Here is a 20,442-nt window from a genome sequence, read left to right as displayed (position 1 = left end):
AAGTCATGGAACACTTCACTGTTCTATTCTAATTCCAAAACAATACCCTTCAAAATCCTCTTCATATTTTTCAGATCACAGAGCGAACGGAATCCTTGAACCGATCCCTAAAGAAAAGGTGAGACATTTTCACAGTGAATCTCTCAAAGCAAACAAACAAATTCCACACCCTATGTTGTTTAAATTGTACTCTCACAGTTTCTTTCTAAATCTTGGTTGCAACTTGAAGTTGACCAAAGTCCCACTGGACCCCCTGAGGAAGCCTGGATGGAGAGGTGCTATCTATGGCAGAACAGCAGTTATGCCGGCTAAATGGCTGGCGTGTAAAAGTAAACATAGAAAAAGAGGGCCGGTGGTGACCTCTAAACCTCTCTCAGTGCATCACCTTTGTCAACCTGGGTGATTTATGGCTTGGTTAACTCTGACCAGATGTGGGGGCTGGAGCCTGGGCTGGCTGGGTTCTCTCTGATAGCTGGTGAGCTATAGCTCTGGACTGTGAGACTGCTGTGTGGCTCCATGCAGTCTGACCACAGTAGTCAGTTATCAGTGGTAAAAAGCTCTGAGCAGTTGGAGTAGTAGAGGCCAGGTCCGGGTTAAATGAATATGGAGAGTGTGAATGAAAACAGGGCGTAATAACGACTTTATCATCCAGGTGCAGGTTTGAGATCTGAAGAATTGAGTGTTTCATGTTTTAGTCTAGGACGGAGGGAGAGTTTAGTGACATCACTAGTGACAGTCCTTTGATGTGGGTGTTACGCACCCATGTTGATGTGTGTAAAAACACTATTAGACCAAATCAAAGCATTCTGGAGAAGAAGTTATGGGTGACAGACAGACGACTTCCTTCGCCCCTTTACTTATAACAGCCTTCTCTCATGCAGTTAGAAAGCATGACATCATTTAGCCAAGCCAATTTGAACGTCTTTGCAGAGCAAAAGATTTGTGGGCCGTTTATCATGTTAAAGCAATTGTGCCATGCCTAAAGAAGCTATTTAATTTTCAAACTAGCCAGCCCTATCAGGCTAATGGCTCATGCCTTTCATGGGAGTTCTCTTACTAATATAAATAGATTTTGGGGCCATTTTGAAATGCAGGGAATAAGCTCATCATTTTCAGATGGACCCAATATATTTGTTTTTGTTATTAGTGTATATATCTGACTTTAGCTCTGTGTAGTGGATTTTAGGCAGCTGGCTGGCTGGCTGGCTGGTTGGCTGGCTGTGTGTGTGTGTGTGTGTGTGTGTGTGTGTGTGTGTGTGTGTGTGTGTGTGTGTGTGTGTGTGTGTGTGTGTGTGTGTGTGTGTGTAGGGGTCCTTCACACTGGGTCCCACTGTGGTCAGCGTACAAGCCTAATATTAGGCCTGATAGACAGTGTTGACAGAAGTCCCTGCAAGAGGCCATGCAATCCCATCCCCTGTCTAATTGCAGTGCAGATTCAAATGGCTAATTTTACCAAGGGGGTGTATCCCCACACTGGGCAAAAACTAATTGAATCAACTTTGTTTCCACATCATTTCAGCCCACGAATCAACGTGGAAAACTGACAGAATTTGAAAAAGTAATCGACAAGAGAGAATTTTGTCTGTTTTTCACCCAACTTTTATTAACCTAAATTCAAAATCATGGTGGAAATGTTTTGTTGATTTCACATTGAATTCATAGAAGTTGACAACTTAAACAGATGTAAATTAAAACTAGACATTGAACTGACATCTGTCCCCAGTAGAATATTTCAATAGGAGAGTGAAAGGATGATCCGTGCTCACTTGCAGGCCTGTTGCCAGTCAGATGAGATAGTAAAACATTATTGTTTTTCTTCCCCGAACCATTTGTCCTCCTGTGTTGTATTTCACTCTCCTCTGACTGAGCGCCTCTATTTTGGATACAGCAACAGCTTCAAGAAGACACAGCCCCCTGTTCTCCTCGCCAAGATCGATGACAGGCTGGAGCAATACACCACCGCCATCGAGGTTAGCTCCCACCTTGTTTCTGCCCCTCCCTCTGTCCCGACAGTCAGAGGCCCCATTGGTGGGGGCTGTGATGAAGGCTTTCATCTGGTGACTATTCAGCCAGACTTCTCTGCCACCTTCTCTGCCTCTCTATAGGTTACACACTGTGTCAGTCTCACACATACATAATTATATTATACCTCAGCCTCAGACTCATATCAACCTTATCAGACATATCAATAAAGTAACCAGGTTTCCATCCAACCTTTTTATGCGAGTAAAGTACGTTGGATAAAACATATCACGACAGGCCTGACGGACACAGCAAATTTGTCTGCAAACTTTCCAAATGTCAACAAAACGAAATATGCTAGATAAGGTGGGATCTTTTTGTGTCTGTAAAATTAATTATGCGAGAAATGGCTGTGGAAATGCCTTTATACGCAAATATTGATATAATAACCATCATATCGAAGTAAACTTGGAGTCACGCAATGATGTGTTTTGTGGTCGTCCCACTCTGACTCGTTGGGAAAGCATGCAGTTTTTTGGAGCTACTGTAGAGTCAGATGAGCTTCACAGTCATGAAAGTGCACAGTGATGAGCTTGATGCTCCTCTACAATAAATATTGAGGGTCTTATTCTGGGGGCATGATGATCAATGATTGACTGTAGACTATACCCGCACTGTAGACCAGAGTGGGCTACATAATTCAATATTTTCTACCGACAAAACCATCAGTAGAGTTGAAAATGCGATGGAAACCCATTTACCCTGTATGTTTTATTCGGTACACGGGAATGAAACTGCAAAAAAATGTTTGTATGTGCACTATGTCATCACACACAGCCTTTCATCTGCAGTGTCAGTTTGATAGATACACCCCTCTGGTGGGATTTTAGAATATTTTCGTGAAAATCGGTCAACAATTGTATGGAAACCTGTCAGTATCAGTGTTCACACATCAAAGTCAGTCAGGTGGCCTTAGTCAGGCCCAGTCCGTCAAACCACCTGTCTACTCTATAATTTGGGAGAGGATTGATGGGCACTTGAGGCTAGACTGAGCTTGCTTTCTCATCTCCTGAGTGGTGCCTGAGTCATACTATAAGTACATGGGAGTAGTTGTGTGTGTGAGGCCCTCCTACTGCTCTCCCATGAAGTCCCTATTGCATCATCAGATCACTAGCATGCCATGTTTACTTTGTTTTTAGACTTTGTTACTCATTGTGTCTAACTGTGTTATGCTGTTTTTATGCAATAGGGTGGGTCTAATTCTGAATACTGATTGGTTAAAACCGCGTTCCAGCCAGTGTCTATTCCACAAGTTACCACCGGCTAACTCCATGACGTTAAAATGCCTATTTACTCTGTTTCATCTGACTGTGCACTCCACTGTCTCATCAGCCCAGCCAAGCAATTTATAAACTTGATCTCTGCTATAAAAAGCATCTAGACATTATCTCACATTTCTTTTAGACTTTTTAAGTGAACAAGCTTAATAAATACGCTTTTTGATCTGGAATTTTGTTATATGCAAATGACATGCAAATGGTCAATAAAGTATATTGTATCGTTCTGTTGTGTAGTACTCCCAGGAGGTCAAGGCAACCAAACAGGGCCTGACGGACATCCCCATGTCACCTGAGCCAGTGTCCTCCAAGAAGAACTTGTTTGAGGCTGGAGAGGCCTGGAACCAGAGCCTGGCCAAAGGCACACCACCCAAGGCAAGGAAACAACCCCATAACGTTACATACACATTAATGAATAAAGTCAAAGTCATTTGCACCATCACCAACGACTGGACATTAATCACCCAAAAACATAAATAGAACCTTACGGATACAAAACATGAATGCTCTTTACATTCAGTAGCTGCCTGGAGTTATACTGTAGACTAGAGACACAGAAATCTACCTACAGTGCCTTGCGAAAGTATTCGGCCCCCTTGAACTTTGCGAACTTTTGCCACATTTCAGGCTTCAGACATAAAGATATAAAACTGTATTTTTTTGTGAAGAATCAACAACAAGTGGGACACAATCATGAAGTGGAACGGCATTTATTGGATATTTCAAACTTTTTTAACAAATCAAAAACTGAACAATTGGGCGTGCAAAATTATTCAGCCCCCTTAAGTTAATACTTTGTAGCGCCACCTTTTGCTGCGATTACAGCTGTAAGTCGCTTGGGGTATGTCTCTATCAGTTTTGCACATCGAGAGACTGACATTTTTTCCCATTCCTCCTTGCAAAACAGCTCGAGCTCAGTGAGGTTGGATGGAGAGCATTTGTGAACAGCAGTTTTCAGTTCTTTCCACAGATTCTCGATTGGATTCAGGTCTGGACTTTGACTTGGCCATTCTAACACCTGGATATGTTTATTTTTGAACCATTCCATTGTAGATTTTGCTTTATGTTTTGGATCATTGTCTTGTTGGAAGACAAATCTCCGTCCCAGTCTCAGGTCTTTTGCAGACTCCATCAGGTTTTCTTCCAGAATGGTCCTGTATTTGGCTCCATCCCTCTTCCCATCAATTTTAACCATCTTCCCTGTCCCTGCTGAAGAAAAGCAGGCCCAAACCATGATGCTGCCAACACCATGTTTGACAGTGGGGATGGTGTGTTCAGGGTGATGAGCTGTGTTGCTTTTACGCCAAACATAACGTTTTGCATTGTTGCCAAAAAGTTCAATTTTGGTTTCATCTGACCAGAGCACCTTCTTCCACATGATTGGTGTGTCTCCCAGGTGGCTTGTGGCAAACTTTAAACAACACTTTTTATGGATATCTTTAAGAAATGGCTTTCTTCTTGCCACTCTTCCATAAAGGCCAGATTTGTGCAATATACGACTAATTGTTGTCCTATGGACAAGTTGTCCTATGGAGTCTCCCACCTCAGCTGTAGATCTCTGCAGTTCATCCAGAGTGATCATGGGCCTCTTGGCTGCATCTCTGATCAGTCTTCTCCTTGTATGAGCTGAAAGTTTAGAGGGACGGCCAGGTCTTGGTAGATTTGCAGTGGTCTGATACTCCTTCCATTTCAATATTATCGCTTGCACAGTGCTCATTGGGATGTTTAAAGCTTGGGAAATCTTTTTGTATCCACATCCGGCTTTAAACTTCTTCACAACAGTATCTCGGACCTGCCTGGTGTGTTCCTTGTTCTTCATGATGCTCTCTGCGCTTTTAACGGACCTCTGAGACTATCACAGTGCAGGTGCATTTATACGGAGACTTGATTACACACAGGTGGATTGTATTTATCATCATTAGTCATTTAGGTCAACATTGGATCATTCAGAGATCCTCACTGAACTTCTGGAGAGAGTTTGCTGCACTGAAAGTAAAGGGGCTGAATAATTTTGCACGCCCAATTTTTCAGTTTTTGATTTGTTCAAAAAGTTTGAAATATCCAATAAATGTCGTTCCACTTCATGATTGTGTCACACTTGTTGTTGATTCTTCACAAAAAAGAGAGGTGTGTGTGTGTGTGTGTGTGTGTGTGTGTGTGTGTGTGTGTGTGTGTGTGTGTGTGTGTGTGTGTGTGTGTGTGTGTGTGTGTGTGTGTGTGTGTGTGTGTGTGTGTGTGTGAGAAAAAAAATACAGTTTTATATCTTTATGTTTGAAGCCTGAAATGTGGCAAAAGGTAGCAAAGTTCAAGGGGGCCGAATACTTTCGCAAGGCACTGTAGCTCTCTTTCAAAAGACATTTACACATTGTGCAGATGTCTAATTATATCTGTCCCAATGCTCCTCTCCATGCTATTGTATGGTTCTGATCTCACACCTTTGTCACAGCCCCCTCTCTCTCCGATGTTTTTAATTACTCTATCCAATTCCCCGTGTGCAGGCCAGGGTTCTTTGAAATAACCAGAAAGGCATGGCAGCTTGACCCCGGGCGAGAGGAATAACAAACAGCATGTGAGCCACGGCGGTATAGATCTGAGGCCCTTATGGCTGTTGTTTATTTTAACTCTACCACAAATGTGTGGTTTCCCCCCATCCCGGCTATTCCATAGCATGTACAGATGTTGGATCCTAATTTGAGCCAGGTTGCCACAGCAGGATTTTTTTTTGCAGCAACAGGAAATGTGAGTTATTATGTGGATTCAAATTAATGGACATTATTGTAGGGGCTGATACATTTTTTTCATAAGGGAAAATCAAGTCTGAAATTTCAAAGTAGAAATTACAAACTTCAGAAGCATTTTTAAACCTCAAATATACTACAACTTTTACATTTCCTGCATTGCTGGAAAGTTATCCTACAACAGGGCGATCAAATTAAGATCCTACATCTGTAGCAGCTAATCTGCCCCCAGAGATACAGTATGTCTTCCCCTTTCTTGCACCATGTCAACGGCTTTCACCGCAGGAGTAGCCCTAATGAAAACAAACCTAAAGGCTGATGGACCAGACAGGCTAGTTTGAAAGAAGTTGAGTGAGAGGACAATGGAGAGTAAATTACAGGGGAGAAGTTTCATGGCAGTCTGGCAGTCTGGAGGATGCAGCCACAGAGTAGCAGTCTTGCACTACAGATGTAGGATCTTAATTTGAGCCAGTTTGCTACAGCAGTAAAATAATCCTGCAGCGACAGGAAATGTGAATTATTATGTGGATTATAATTAATGGCATTATTGTAGGGGCTGATACGTTTTTCGAAATGACAAACTTCAAAAGTATTTTTTAACCTTAAATACACTGCAAGTTAAACATTTCCTGCATTGCAGGAAAGTTCCCCTGCAACAGGATGATCAAATTAAGATCCTACATCTGTAGCCTAATGGTGTATAACCTGGGAGTCACGCTTATGGATGAAAATAGAGCTTCCTAATCTCTGTACCCAAATCTTGTGTGTGTGCTGGACAGCTACATTTATCTGTAACAGTCTGTCACAAGAAAATAAGGAATGCCTAAGGAATGGAACTGTCTTGTTGAGCGCCTGAGTGGAAATATGTGTGTGTGTGCCAGCAGGATGCTGAGAGTCTGAAGGTGGGCGTGGCGGACATGATCACCCAGTGGGTGAAGGGGAACCCAGATGGCACCAGCAGGAGCTCCCCCTCAAGACCAGCTGTAAGTCTCGCTCAGAACAGTTGTGTACAGTATATAGTGTATATGGGTATACATTTACTGTATGTGGCTCTGCATTTCACCAGTTTCATACATTACCGCCAACCTCTTCTCCATCACTATTCTCTAGCACTGGCATCGCCTTCACAGAAGTGGTTTCTGGTTCAACAATGTAGTAAGAAGTTACACGGGGTGTCTCATCCCCTTTAGAGAGACTGAATCATCTTCATCAAAATACAGCATCTGTGTATCTACTTCCTTTACTTTCATTCCTCATTCGTGTTATTTCAACTGTCTTCACGTCTTCCCTTAAAGTAACTGCTCTTTTCGCTCTATTTCCCTTTCTTCCCATTTTCCTTCTGAACTGTTCTACATGTAAGTGTTTGTAGTACAGCTGTGCACCAGGCATGCAGAGAATCAGTGACGTGTGCGTGCAGTCGGCCTTATCCAAGGCTGCCATCTAGCGAGGCGTAGAGTTATATTGTGGAGGTTCAGAACAGTGGGGGCTGCTGATGGCTTATAACAATGGCTGGAACGGAGCGAATGGAGTGGCAATTAACCATGTGTTTGACGTATACTCCAGCCATTACCATGAGCCCGTTCTCCCCAATTAAGGTACCACCAACCTGCTGTGGTTCAGAACCAAAGCATCGAAGGTTGCTTATCTTGCATGGCTCCAAAAACCATTTGATATAAAACTCCAGAAAGCATTTGAAGAGTTGCTGTTTGGTGCTGTTCATTCCCCAGGATGTAAAAGCTGGTGACGTGATGCAGAAAAAGAACATGTGGGAGATCATTGGAGAAACATCCCCTGGGATTTCAGGAGCAGTGGCAAAGGTGAGCGTGCTCACACACACACACACACACACACACGCTCACACACACACACACGCTCACACACACACACACACACACACACACACACATGCTCACACACACACACACACACGCTCACACACACACACATCAATACAAACGTACAGTATTTGAATATTCTGTTTCAAACTTAGTGTATAATATATACTGTTGCAAATTCTCACTGTTCTAAATCAGTCTATGCTTTTCAGGGCAATGCATCTGGTAAAAAGTACAAATTTGTGATGACTGCTCATGGCAAATATGAGAAGATTCCTGTTGATGATGATGATGATGAAAATATGGATGAATACACGAATGGAAAAACAGGTGAGATGACTGGGTTTAGACAACAATTATACATTTTAAAACATTAGTGTAAATACCATAATAGTCCAATAATAACTCGTATTTTCTTAGGCAAAAAAACACCTTTTTATTCTGCTGGTCCTGCGGATAAAAATAAGACATTTAAATCTACAAAATACCAGTTACAATTAAATAGCATGACTTCTATCAAACACCAAAGGGAAATAGCCCTTGATCTGCCCATTATCTTCACTACAGAATTAATTCTCTCTATTTAATTGTATAGCTCAAGATGAACGTTCTATGTCAAACATTAACCAACATAAAAAATGTTCTATTCAAACTTTTTTAGTTTTTGTTTTATCAAAAATATATAGAAAATAACATTTACTGTAAACTTATGCAGCAAAATCTCAGATTCCAAAGCAGTTGAACATCACTCTGTCAATAACAGACAATGTTCTTCATCTTTTTAATATAGACATGCATGAAAGAAAAACGTAAAGCACCAACAACAAGCTGAGGAACCTATAGAAACTCAAGGTCAAATGTCACTCTCAGTTCTTGACCCTTCCGGAGCCCTCGTTTGAAAGCTGTGTATTTGAAAACTGTGTGTGAAACATGATATTTCAGTCTATTTTACTTTCACGTTAATCCTGCATTGATGTCGATGGGAGATTTGTGGATCTCCAGTTAGGATTTGGCCTTAGGGACTTCCTGTATACATTTGTCTTAGCGTCTGTCGTCACTGCATTCCATATCCCACAACCCCTTCCCCTGACCTCTTATCCACCCACACCAACAGTCAAACACATCCTTCATAGAGCTGACTTGTCCCCCACAGGAGTTAGCAACCCTATTTCTCAAATAACACTCTCACTGACCGGTAGTCCAAAAAAGGGAAGGATACCAAGCTGGTATAAGCATCTGCAGGCTACTCAAACATTTTTAAAAAAAGTATCACCTGAATACCTAGTCTATTTGAAAGCACCATTTTGGGAAATATACAGTCCTACTTCACTACTACTTTCATCCTCTCCTCTCTTTTTCATCCATCTTTGGAAACATTTCTCTAAATGCCCTGGAGTCAAGTTTCTTCAGATACCCAAAACCTGCATCAATACAGTCTATAGGCTCTACACTCATCTGCGATTTCAAGACACGTACTATAACTGAGAGTTTATCGTTTTTAGTAAATGGTGTACCTAAGTACATTACACTACAGTCTCAGTACCCCTTCTGAAAAATAATCTCATTGTCCTATCAGGATTCAACAGTGGACAAAAAAAATAACTCAGAGATTAACTTCATCTTTGTACATTTTAATCTCACCAGATGTCTAAATTCTTTGAAAACAACAATACATGTCCCTTATCCTCTGATTGTCAAGGTAATATTTTCATATTATCAGAGAAAGAGACATTCACACAAATGTGTAACATAGTCAGACGACAAAACAATCAGTGCTCAAAATGCAACATGGTGCATTTATCAAGTATAAAGTTAAGATCACATTCTCTATGAGACTGTCTTAAATATTGTATCCTGTGTCAAGCCGAGAGATGGGAACTGTACATTATGACTACCATTTCTACACCAGTGCACATAAAACATTTAACAATATAATTTTTCAAAATGTTCTTCTCAGTTTCATCTTTACCAGTCCAAAAAGACATGGTTTAAGGACAAGTGAACCCTCTAGCTGTTCTGTTAAAGTCTTTTGGTTCCTCGTCTTTATTTTTACGCCCTATGAGACCCATCTCAAACACTGTCGAAATTTTAGTTAGTGGCCTTGACGCAGCCTCTCTTAGCCTTTTGGCATCAAACTTTGGGCTGAAAAGGAGAACAGGCAGACGATGGGCGAAGGATGGGATTTCTTTCCCTGCATCCTTTGGCTGCTCTTTCCTCTCCTCCTCACTTTTGCTGGCTTCAATCACCTGCATAATCTTCTCTTTAGTGGAGAACATATCGAAGAGAAGAGAATCCCACTTCTTCGCTGCCTTGGGAGGATCGTCAGCTGTTACGGCTGCCACCATGTCTTTAAATGACACCTTTTCATCCTTTTTCGCTTCACCTCCTTCCTGCTCAGTCACCTTGGCGGTTTCTTTCTTAGGATCTGATTCTGTGAACATAGGTGGTTCTTCTTCCACTACCATGTGCTTCTTGAGCCGTGACCAACCACTGAGTTTAGACTTCATCATGCCCTTTGGCTTTTGGATTACTTTAAGAAGAGGTTCAGCTGCTGGGAAAGAGTCTTTCCTCTCTTCCTTCTTCTCTGTCAATGATGTGGTTGGAGCTGATACCACCTTTTCAGGTTTGGCATCCTGGTTATTCTTTGGTTTAGCCGGCAACAAAAGATTCTCAGGAGATGCAGTCTTTGCAAGTGGAGAAGAATTGGTTGGCTTTGTCCCTACTGGTTTAGCCTCAGAGGTTGCTTTGGTTGGCATTTTAGGCTCTGTTGATTTCTTCAACTCTTTCTGTTGCACCACACTGGCTTTAGCCACAGGAGATTCTGTTTTTGAGAAAGGAGGTATTGTCTTGCGTTGGGTTTCTGGGGTGGGTGTCTTGGGTTTTGGGCAAACTCCATAAGTTGGTGTCTTCACTGGGGTTTTAACCTCTGGTGTTGGAGATTTAGCCCATGGTCTTGTGTTTGCCACAGTTTTAACCTTTGGCATTTCAGCAATGGGAGTTGATATTTTGCTGGTCACAGCTGTGGATACTCTTGTTTCTGAGACCTCTTCAGCTTGTGTAACAACAATGGTTGGAAGCGGAAGCTTAACTACTGTCGTGGATACTATGGCCTCACTTGAAATATATTTTTCCAGTTCTTTGAAGGGTGCTTCCTGGTTTGACACCTCGGGCAAAGGATGTGATTTTACAGGTAACTCTTGGGTAGGTGTTTTAGATGCTTCTAGCTCTTGGGTTTTAGATTCCTCTTGAGTCGGCGTCTTAGACCTGGATATTCCAAATAAAGGTGAAAAACTTTGGATTCCACCATGGGCAACATATGCAGCAGGAGTCAACCCATAATAGGTATGAGTTGGTTTAGGATCCTCATATGTTGGTGTCTTGGGCCTTTGAAATCCTATAGATGATACCCCAGCTGTGGGAGTCTTTGGTCTTTGATACCCTGCTGGTGGTTGTGGTTTTTGATACTCAATTGTTGGAGTCATAGGTTTATGCCCTTCATTGGTGGGAGTCTTGGGCCTTGGATACCCATCTGAGGGTGCTGTAGGTTTTGATGTTTCTTTTGTTGGTGTCTTGGGTCTTTGGTACCCATCTGTGGGTGCTGTAGGCTTTAATGTGACAATTGTTGGAGTCTTGGGTCTTTGGTACCCATAGGAGGGTGCAGCAGATTTCAGTGTGATATCTGTTGGAGTCTTGGGCCTTTGGTACCCAAATGTGGGTGCAACACCTGTTGGAGTCTTGGGTCTTTGATAGCCTAATAGATTTGTCGGGGTCTTTGGTCTGGCAGACTCAACTACAGGATTTTCGTGTCGAGGAGCCTCTGGTTTTGAATTGTTCTGAGGAGGTGATTTAGCTGTGGGAGTCTCTTTTGACGTCACTTCCCCATTCAGAGTTCTTGCACCTAGAATAGTTGAAGGTGATTTTGAAGGGTCAGACAAAGACTGACTGGCAGCATTAGTACCAGGTGTTGGTGTGTTAGATATCTGTGCCTCTGTAGTAATGGGTGATACAGCGAATAAAAGTGGGTTGGTTCTTGATATTTCAAAAACAGGTGTTTTGGCACGGGACACATGAAATGAGGGTGTCTTAGGGCGACCTAAAGGAGTTCTTGGTGTTAAAAAATCATGAGTTGGTGTTTTAGCTCTTTTTACCCCGGATGTAGGCGTTGCACTCCTTTGGAGTCCAGGTGTAGGTGTTAAACCTCTTTTTACCCCGGATGTAGGTGTTGCACTCCTTTGGAGTCCAGGTGTAGGTGTTAAACCTCTTTTTACCCCGGATGTAGGTGTTGCACTCCTTTGGAGTCCAGGTGTAGGTGTTAAACCTCTTTTTACCCCGGATGTAGGCGTTGCACTCCTTTGGAGTCCAGGTGTAGGTGTTAAACCTCTTTTTACCCCGGATGTAGGCGTTGCACTCCTTTGGAGTCCAGGTGTAGGTGTTAAACCTCTTTTTACCCCGGATGTAGGCGTTGCACTCCTTTGGAGTCCAGGTGTAGGTGTTAAACCTCTTTTTACCCCGGATGTAGGTGTTGCACTCCTTTTGATTTCAGCAGTTGGTGTAAAAGCTCTTGTGATTTCTGATGTGGGTGTTATACTCAGAGATAATGCGTCTGCAGTAGATGTCTTTGATCCAGTATAATCATGGAAGGGGGACATAGATGCAGTATAGACCCTAATTTGAGGGACATCAAACATCGATTTGGGTGCTTTTAGTGCAGCTTCGGTAGCTTTAAAACGTGGACTTGGACTTTTGCGGTGTATTACTACTGGGGCTATTCGCAGAGTAGGTTGTGTGGCAGCAGGAGTGACTGTGACAAGAGCAACTGGAGCACTGAGTGGATGAGGTACTGAAGCAGTGACTGGAGGAGCAATTTGAGTAGCAGCTGTCGTTGTCACGTCAAGCACAGAGGACGTTTGCTCAGGCGTTTTGGGTGCCAATTCATGCAAGGCTGGCCCTGGAACGGCTGACGGGGGTGTTGGAGTAAATGTGTAGAGTGGGGCCACATATTGGGGGAAGGTGGGGGCTGGAGCAGCATATAGCTGTGGGGCGAACCTTGCTGTTCCACCAAAAGTGGCTCCTCGTTGCTGCGGGTAAGGGGATGCCACATGACGATAGACTGGCCTGACAGAAAATCTGGGGTGCTGTGTGTAGAAGGATGCCTCTGGAGTTTTGGGAGGGGTTGAGTGGTCACTGTGCTCCAAGTCAGGACTTGCTTCATTCACAGGCGAGAGGCTTGAGCGGAAAGGGACAGGTGTCTTTGCGATCTCAGGGGCGGCTTTTTTCTTGATTTTTTTCTCCGTTTTCTTGAGTAGTTTCTGGAGTCTAGCATTTTCCTTGCCAGGCTTAGGCAGTAGAGCTGGAGGGTACTGCTGGAAAAGCAGGCCTGGTTCATTGACATTGCTATAACTGGCAGCCATGAGCAGTTTAACCCCCTGAAAAAAATACAGGACAGTGTGAGGAATATTTATTTGGTTATCAATGATACAGTAGCCTATTGTTTTAAAGGAAGAGGGGCAGTGTTCAATCAATTCAACTTGTCCTTACAGCTGCTCTCCACCACCACCTCGGCCCATGGTAATGATCAGTGGCTGAACTATTCAATGACCATCAAGAAAATCATCAACACATAATTGGTAAACAAACACATCTGACTACTTTTTTCTTTCTTTTTCAGACCTATACCATGGTGAATATTGAAATACAAATGTTGGTGGCAAAGACTTTCTATTCAAGATGGTATGGACTTCAACAACTTTGGCCACCTTGTCAGCAAACCCTGTGAGGATATCCTCCAGTAGCACTTGTTATGAAAACAATATAATTCACAGTTTATTCCTTTCCTACCACATTCAGTAGGTCACTTTTGAGAACTTCTTAAATGGTTAGTTGTTGCTTTGTTTTGTGCTGTGTACTCACTTTGAACTCCCCAGTTCAATTTAATCTTCAGACTTGTATTGACTTACTTGTCAAAAGTATCTTTCACATATGTTTATGTATGTATATATGAATGTTTTTTTTTAACATACTTTTACTTGATCTTTTTTCTCTTCATTTTATGCCGTTGACAAACATTAGGTGAATGCATTTACATGTACCGCACATGTATGTTGGAAATTATGCAGAAAGTGACCTAAAACCAAAACCTAAGCTTTGAATTTGAAATGGTAACTCTTGTAAAATGTTCTGGTTTGGGAAGTTTGATCACTGAGCCCGTTAATTGTAATATCATGTTTATATTTTATTTTTCTTGTGGCTGTTGTCTGAGCCCTGAGATTATCCAAACATCTCCTGAATATAGTGTTAAAGGCACAATACGGCTGTTTTATATCAATATCAAGTCATTTCTGGGTAACAATTAAGTACCTTACTGTGATTGTTGTCAATTAAAATGGTCAAAAATAAATAAATAGCTTCTTAGCAAAGAGCAAAATCTCAAGCAAGAATTTAGCTAGGATTGTCTGGGAGGGGTCCGAGTGGGAGGGGAAAACTGAAAAGGAGCTCTTAATGGCAGACAGGTTTGGAACTCTTTCTTACTGGTCTATTAACTAATTTACCACCTAGGCAGACCAAAACTCCATCCCACCAACACAGGCTGAAATTTCAGACTGCCTTTTCAAACCGCTCTTACACTAAAAGGGCATTATCATAATTTTCACAGTATTACTCCAACCTCATAGTGTGGAAATATATACAGTATAAAATGTATTTTAAACGCTAGGCTACACTGGGTGCTGCATATTCTCTAAGCTTTTAAGCGAGTCATCTTTTTTTGTGCATTCATAAAATACTGCATTGAAATGCCAAATGATTTTGCGGTAACTGAATCACCTGGTTACAGAACATTGATTGTGTCTGTTGTATTAATAACCCTTTATCTCACACACAGTAACATTTTATCCTGCTATTTAACCATGATTCTGTTTTCAGTGCTGCACACTGGAGTTTTCCACCACCCTATTTATGTTACCAATGTAACATTTTAATCTTAAGAGACCCGTCATTGTCATTTCTGCTTTTCTTGTTATTAAACCTTCATTTTTTTTATCTTACATGAAATAAAGTATTGTATACAATGACGTTTGTTCTTTATTAGCGATTTTATTTATTTTATTTTAAGCAGCCCGACAAACGCTATCTGCAGTGGACAAAGGGGACAACTTGGAGACGAAGTGAAGTGGAAAGCGAAGGAGGGCAGTCAAATGTAACACTCCCTGCAATTAAGGCCTCCCAGCTGATACTGGAAGGTTCCTTGGCCTAATTTTAGGTTGAGAGCAAAGAGGAGGGCAGCCAATCACCTGCTCCCTTCTATAAGGCTTGGTTCTGTCCTGCACAGGCAGGGTGCATCACGGTGACAGTAAATCACTGATGAGAAGGTACCTAAGGTGCAGCTTATGCATATCATCTAGAACTTGAGAGCATATATGGGTCCAATCACTACTGCACATAACAATCTGACACTTGTGCCTGTGGTTATACTGAACATGAGCAGTAATTAAGTGACCTATACAAATCCACCTTTTCAAACTTTTAAACTACAGTGCAGTTAGATACTTTTGCTTTGACACTGTGAGGTCTGACTGAGGTCTGAACCTGTAACCTACAGGTTCAAGCATTAACTACGGGTGAAAGTGAACATTGAGCATTTGACCCCAGTGATGTCATTGTGATGTGAGTTTTTTTTAATGCAAAGTAAACACATTCTATAATTGGAAGATTTTGACTCATATCTATTTAAACCTTGATGCCTGTAAACCTTTAAAAGTTTAAACCTTGATAGTTGTATTTAGATTTTAAAGGAATGTGATAGGCCTACAAATAAGAATATTATAGTTCTCTCACAGCATTCTGTATTTCACTTAAATTGGTTTTCCATGTAGGTTTGTATGTTTTTGGCCTCTACTAGTCAAACTCAAATGCAGTCATCTGATCATGTTTTAAAGGGCCCACTCTGCAACAGTAAGACAAACTGGACCTGCAACATGAGAGGAGGTCATCCTTTTAAGGCTCTTGTAGGTTAGGCATTTGGAGCACCTCCAAGATGCAAGTTCAAAAGAGGAAAGGGTAATAATAGCCTAGTAAGAAAACCATGCATCACAATGGCTTTTTGGTGTCCACCATCTCCCAACCCCTAAAAAACATGCACATGCAGTTAGTTTATGAGTTAATCACATAATCATTAAAGATCTAAAAATATAACATAATTGAGCTTACCAGGTTATTCTTCTTACAGTTGACCAACACACTCCCGACAGGGGAGTCCCCTTACCATGAGAAAAACAAAAAAACATTCAACTTAAAACACTTTGTACAAGCTTGTATTTCAACAGTTAACATGCTAACACCCTGTGTTTTCATAAGTTCATAGTTTAACATATACTTGCAGGAGTATCAGAACTTAAACCATTATCGTTTTAAGCATTATGATATCTCAATCTTAAACCATTATCGTTTTAAGCATTATGATATCTCGATCTTAAACCATTATCGTTTTAAGCATTATGATATCTCGATCTTAAACCATTATCGTTTTAAGCATTATGATATCTCGATCCAGTTTTGATACCTGGAATGCAACACCCTAAATATATTAAAAACCCATGCAACAGTGTGCATGCCTGTCTCTAAGCCCCACGTCCCAATTTGATGAAGCTTTGACATTACATTGAAAATCAGATAGCTTTAGCCACAATGGCTACAGTATAGAGTACATCCTTCTGGGGACTGGCTGTAAAAGCTCTAACCCGTATCAAGACCCCCCCCTTGTCAATACGATAAACACGTTACTACGAGCTGTCTCGAAAAGTATAAATCGTAATTACAGTGTGTTTACCTGTGTGTCTGCTACTTGGGATCGGCCGGCTGCTGCCTGCTTGTCCCGGCCCGGATTATCAGAGCGGGAGGCTCATGTTGAGCACAACTATACACCCTTCCTACATATGGAAGGGCCAGTCTCCATGGCAGTCCAAAAATATAACCTGAGCCTTTTGCTCAGAATGTGCCCCGTCGTGACAGTGCGCTAGCTGCGACCGTCAGCCAGGCAGGGGGTGGCCACAGCACTTTAGATATCACCACCCCTCACTACCGCGAACAGATGCTCCTCTGAAAAATACTTTTTCAGAGTGGCGCCCCCTGCAGGAGAGTCCGAGCCATCTCAACAAGCACAGGAAGTTTAGCTTTACCAATTCTGATCAAATTGTTTGCCAATTAAAGCTGCTGGGTAGGGTAGAAAAAAGGTCCACCTACTTTTTAATTTGATTTATTTATTTATTTAACGAGGCAAGTACTAAACCAGTCCAATCAAGCACCCATTTTTGCAATTCAATAAGGTGCTGGTGAAGCTAGCAAATTAGACACATTCTCAGCATGACAGGTAGTTCTTGCCCTGGTGTGAATCTAATTCACACTAATACAAGAAATGGACACCGCCACACATATCTTACCATCATAGCCTGTTTATGAAGTGCAATTAGACCGACAGGTCAGTCTATTTTAAAACTGCTGAAGACATTGATTGTTGATTCAGCAAATAATGTCAAGGGTTGAGTACAGTAACAGTTACACTGACTGTCCACAGATCCTGTCCTCCTTTGATCGGGCCATTGACATACATTATGTTTATGTATCTATCTAAGCTCCCTGTCCTGTGGAAAAGGAACAAGTCCACCATCTGATTGCCTCACTGACGTTCCTGTCTTGTTTAACTTTTAAGTTATTTTTGCTTGCCTAACATGACAGCAAATATAGCAACAGGGGTATTTTAGCTGTCCCTATCCCAACTTAAGGCCTCCCTCCCTACCCCACAATCCATCCATCTCCTTATTGAGTGCCGGGTCTAAGACGCCGAGACATCCTGCGGCCTCGCCTCTTACGGCTCCTTGGCCAATAGGGACCCCCCGTGGATCAAGTGTCACTATAACAGAAGGACATAATCAGGGTGGTAATTCTGCAGAACCTTACAGCCAGTCTCGGCCACCAGGGAGCTCATTTCTTCTGTACGCTTTTCTGAGGTAAGAGAGAGAGAGAGACAGCGAGAGAGAGGGGGGTTGGAAGGAAGAGAGAGAGAGTGAGTGAGTGAGTTAATGAGTGAGTGAGTGAGTGAGTGAGTAGAACAAGAGAAGGAGAGAGTGAGAGAGAGATAAAAAGATTAAGATCAAGTGCAATTTTAAGATCTCAGGGCCCCCCTAGCTGTCTCCTTTCAAGAACAGCTAAATCGACACGTGCAAAACCACTGCCACTGTGTTAAAACACTCAGGCTTTAAAACAGTCAGCTGCTCCGTGTTGAGGTCAAGGGTGAGGAGGACCCACCCAGGGGGATAGGGACAGGTGAAGGGAACATACAGGTTTCTATGAAAGCTTCTATCTTGACTTGATCAGTAGAGGGTGGGTGTCTCTTTTTGCTTTGACATTTGGAGTTACGGTCGGCTACATTGAATAGGTGGGATTTTCTTAGAAGATCATTCTTGAAAGCCACTGGACATGTAGAATGACTTGAGACAAGTGTCAATGTTTTGTGTCATGAAATGCTAGAATAGGTGTGAAAGTATGTTGTTGTTGTTCTTTTTGTAGTATCTGCTATGTGCTGGTAGCTGTTGATGGATTAAGAGGTAAAAGTGACTTAAGCGGTGAAAGGGTCTTGGGTGCTACAAAGGGTTTGGGGTGAGGCCTGGCTCCAACTGGCTATCGTTAAACCTGGGATTTACAAATGGCCCTCTAAGACTTGTAGCTATGTTGTGGAGCTGATCCAACCGTTTAAGTAACAGGTAAGGCTAAGAGGAGGGAATCTAAAGATATGCTCAAAGCGACCTCAATGTTAGGGTTGGGAATAGTATTGCTAGCACTATACTGGTCTTTTGTGAGACGGTAAACAGATAGCTGGACAGAGATCTGGTGAATAGATATGTTTGCTTGAGTGTATGTCGCAGCAGTGTTGGAGATAGTGTCATAGAGAGAAAGGAGTGACATTTGATAGTTTATGTTATCCAGGATCCCCATGAACTAGGATAACATGGTGGTACATTAAGCCTTCCATACTTAGGATAAACACATAGACACTACTACCGTTACAGTGCCCGTTGAACTATAGCCTGATTTGTGAAATCAAGCCAGAAATGTTTAGGTATCAGAATAGTATTGGGATTTCAGGAAACAATCTTTGACTTTCCTTCTTTTACATTATCAAACAGTTTAATGTCCTTTCATTATTCCGCTTTACCCCATTTTTGTTTTTCATCTATGACAAGTTAATATGTCACCATGGAATCAGAGAAAAGTGTCTGAAATGCCTATGTGAGGGAGTAGCCTGCATAAGGAAATTAAATTAGAATTACTGATACTATTCCTAGACAAAGAACCTGATCTGTGCTTTGGAAATCGGATCCTGGACATGTTTCTCAGAGACATTTGCAGCTGTCTGTGGGAATAGTCATGATGTGCGAGGAGGCCTCCAAGGCGGCCTTAACAGTTATAACAGTTATAAGGCTAATGCAATGTAAACATCCTGGTAATGTATGCTAATCAATTCAAAATGCATACTTTGGGGATTTTTCATCAGATTATGATACATTGTCTGACAAGATCACAATAAGTTGCAAAACAAAAACAAAATCAGAAGCAAAAGCCCACTGTATACAGACGTCAATTCAACGTCAATTCCACGTTGGTTCAATGTAATTTAATTGAAATTGTGTGCCCAGTGGGAGGTAGCCAATGGCCTACTAAAATTGGCCTAGAAAGTGACAGAATGCCTTTAAAATGTTGATAAATAGCTAGGGCATCATGTTTCTAAAGATAGGCATTTCCTAGCACCTATGTTGAGGCATGGAATTTGACCAAGAGATGAAGTTAACTTGAGGGCCAGGGGAGAGGGAGGGGAGGAAGGAGGCATACATATCTGTATGGGGGTCTCGTTTATTGTCCGAGAAGCAAAATTGTGAGTGTGTTGAATTTCAGTCTTATCCCATTTCCTAACACTAATTATTAAACAGTTCTCAAAAGGTTGTGATTCAAAAGCATGCCTTTATAAATCCTGCACATTTTTCCTGTAACACAATTTCTTAAAAAATGTTGGTGAAATGTTATTATATTAGGGTTGGGTTCTGGTAAGGGGAGAATACATTTTAGAGCCTGGGACCATAACCCCATGCTGTGAATACTGCTAGTGACTTTAGCGTGGCCTCCTTGGCGTCTTAGTGAAAGTGTCTCTCTTCCTTCCCTTGTACCTCAGGTGCAAAGTCCACTGTCATCATGTCTGACACAGAGGAAGTGTAAGTATTGGTCACATTAGTTTTCATCCTCACGATTACTTCATCCAGATTTCCCATGCATCATGTTGTTTTGACTCCCTGAATAAATGTGCAATATCTTCTTCTATCCTTTCACAGCGAAGGTAAGTAACATTATGACTTTATTATTGCTACGTATCATTATTGTCTCTTGTCATTATCATAGTCATTTTATATCAGTAATTGTTCAATCGTATGCTGAATCGTTCTGTATGTTTTTGAAACAATGCCTAACTGATTTCAGTCTTCTATGCAGAATAGTTCAATGCAATGGACAAACTTGGATTCCCTCCTT

At 41.8% G+C, this 20,442-nt stretch overlaps 2 protein-coding genes across 8 annotated transcripts in view; one reads left to right on the top strand and one right to left on the bottom strand.

Annotated features, from left to right (window-relative positions):
* Positions 1–14,942, top strand: part of LOC118359288 (non-muscle caldesmon-like) — a 42,345-nt gene extending 27,403 nt beyond the window's left edge. For both annotated transcript variants that reach the window (XM_035737754.2, XM_035737756.2), the window contains 7 exons: positions 75–118; positions 1,889–1,970; positions 3,537–3,674; positions 6,922–7,020; positions 7,765–7,854; positions 8,085–8,202; positions 13,541–14,942. In XM_035737754.2, the coding sequence (XP_035593647.1) occupies positions 75–118; positions 1,889–1,970; positions 3,537–3,674; positions 6,922–7,020; positions 7,765–7,854; positions 8,085–8,202; positions 13,541–13,563 (594 nt within the window). In that variant the 3' untranslated portion in view covers positions 13,564–14,942. The remainder of the gene's footprint in view (positions 1–74; positions 119–1,888; positions 1,971–3,536; positions 3,675–6,921; positions 7,021–7,764; positions 7,855–8,084; positions 8,203–13,540) is intronic.
* Positions 9,135–16,935, bottom strand: LOC118359287 (uncharacterized). 6 transcript variants are annotated; one of them, XM_052480585.1, is made up of 4 exons: positions 16,697–16,935; positions 16,078–16,127; positions 12,212–13,298; positions 9,135–12,151 (listed from the first exon to the last, which is right to left on the bottom strand). In XM_052480585.1, exons 3-4 carry the CDS (start codon positions 13,281–13,283, stop codon positions 9,861–9,863), a joined length of 3,363 nt encoding a protein of 1,120 aa, XP_052336545.1. In that variant the 5' UTR covers positions 13,284–13,298; positions 16,078–16,127; positions 16,697–16,935; the 3' UTR covers positions 9,135–9,860. The 6 variants fall into 6 exon arrangements, with proteins under 6 accessions (XP_052336545.1, XP_052336548.1, XP_052336546.1 ...); XM_052480588.1 differs by having other exon boundaries at positions 9,135–12,091; XM_052480586.1 differs by having other exon boundaries at positions 12,272–13,298; positions 16,697–16,934.
* Positions 16,936–20,442: the final 3,507 nt, after the last annotated feature.

This window comes from Oncorhynchus keta, chromosome 26 (genome assembly GCF_023373465.1).
Source record: "Oncorhynchus keta strain PuntledgeMale-10-30-2019 chromosome 26, Oket_V2, whole genome shotgun sequence".
Classification (NCBI taxonomy): Eukaryota; Metazoa; Chordata; class Actinopteri; order Salmoniformes; family Salmonidae; genus Oncorhynchus; species Oncorhynchus keta.
Note: the sequence above shows the minus strand (reverse complement) of the source record. Positions and strands in the feature narration are given on the sequence as shown.

What these genes read in the sequence shown, in the direction of transcription:
- LOC118359287 (XM_052480584.1), bottom strand. Translation starts at nt 13,283, where the DNA reads ATGGCTGCCAGTTATAGCAATGTCAATGAACCAGGCCTGCTTTTCCAG.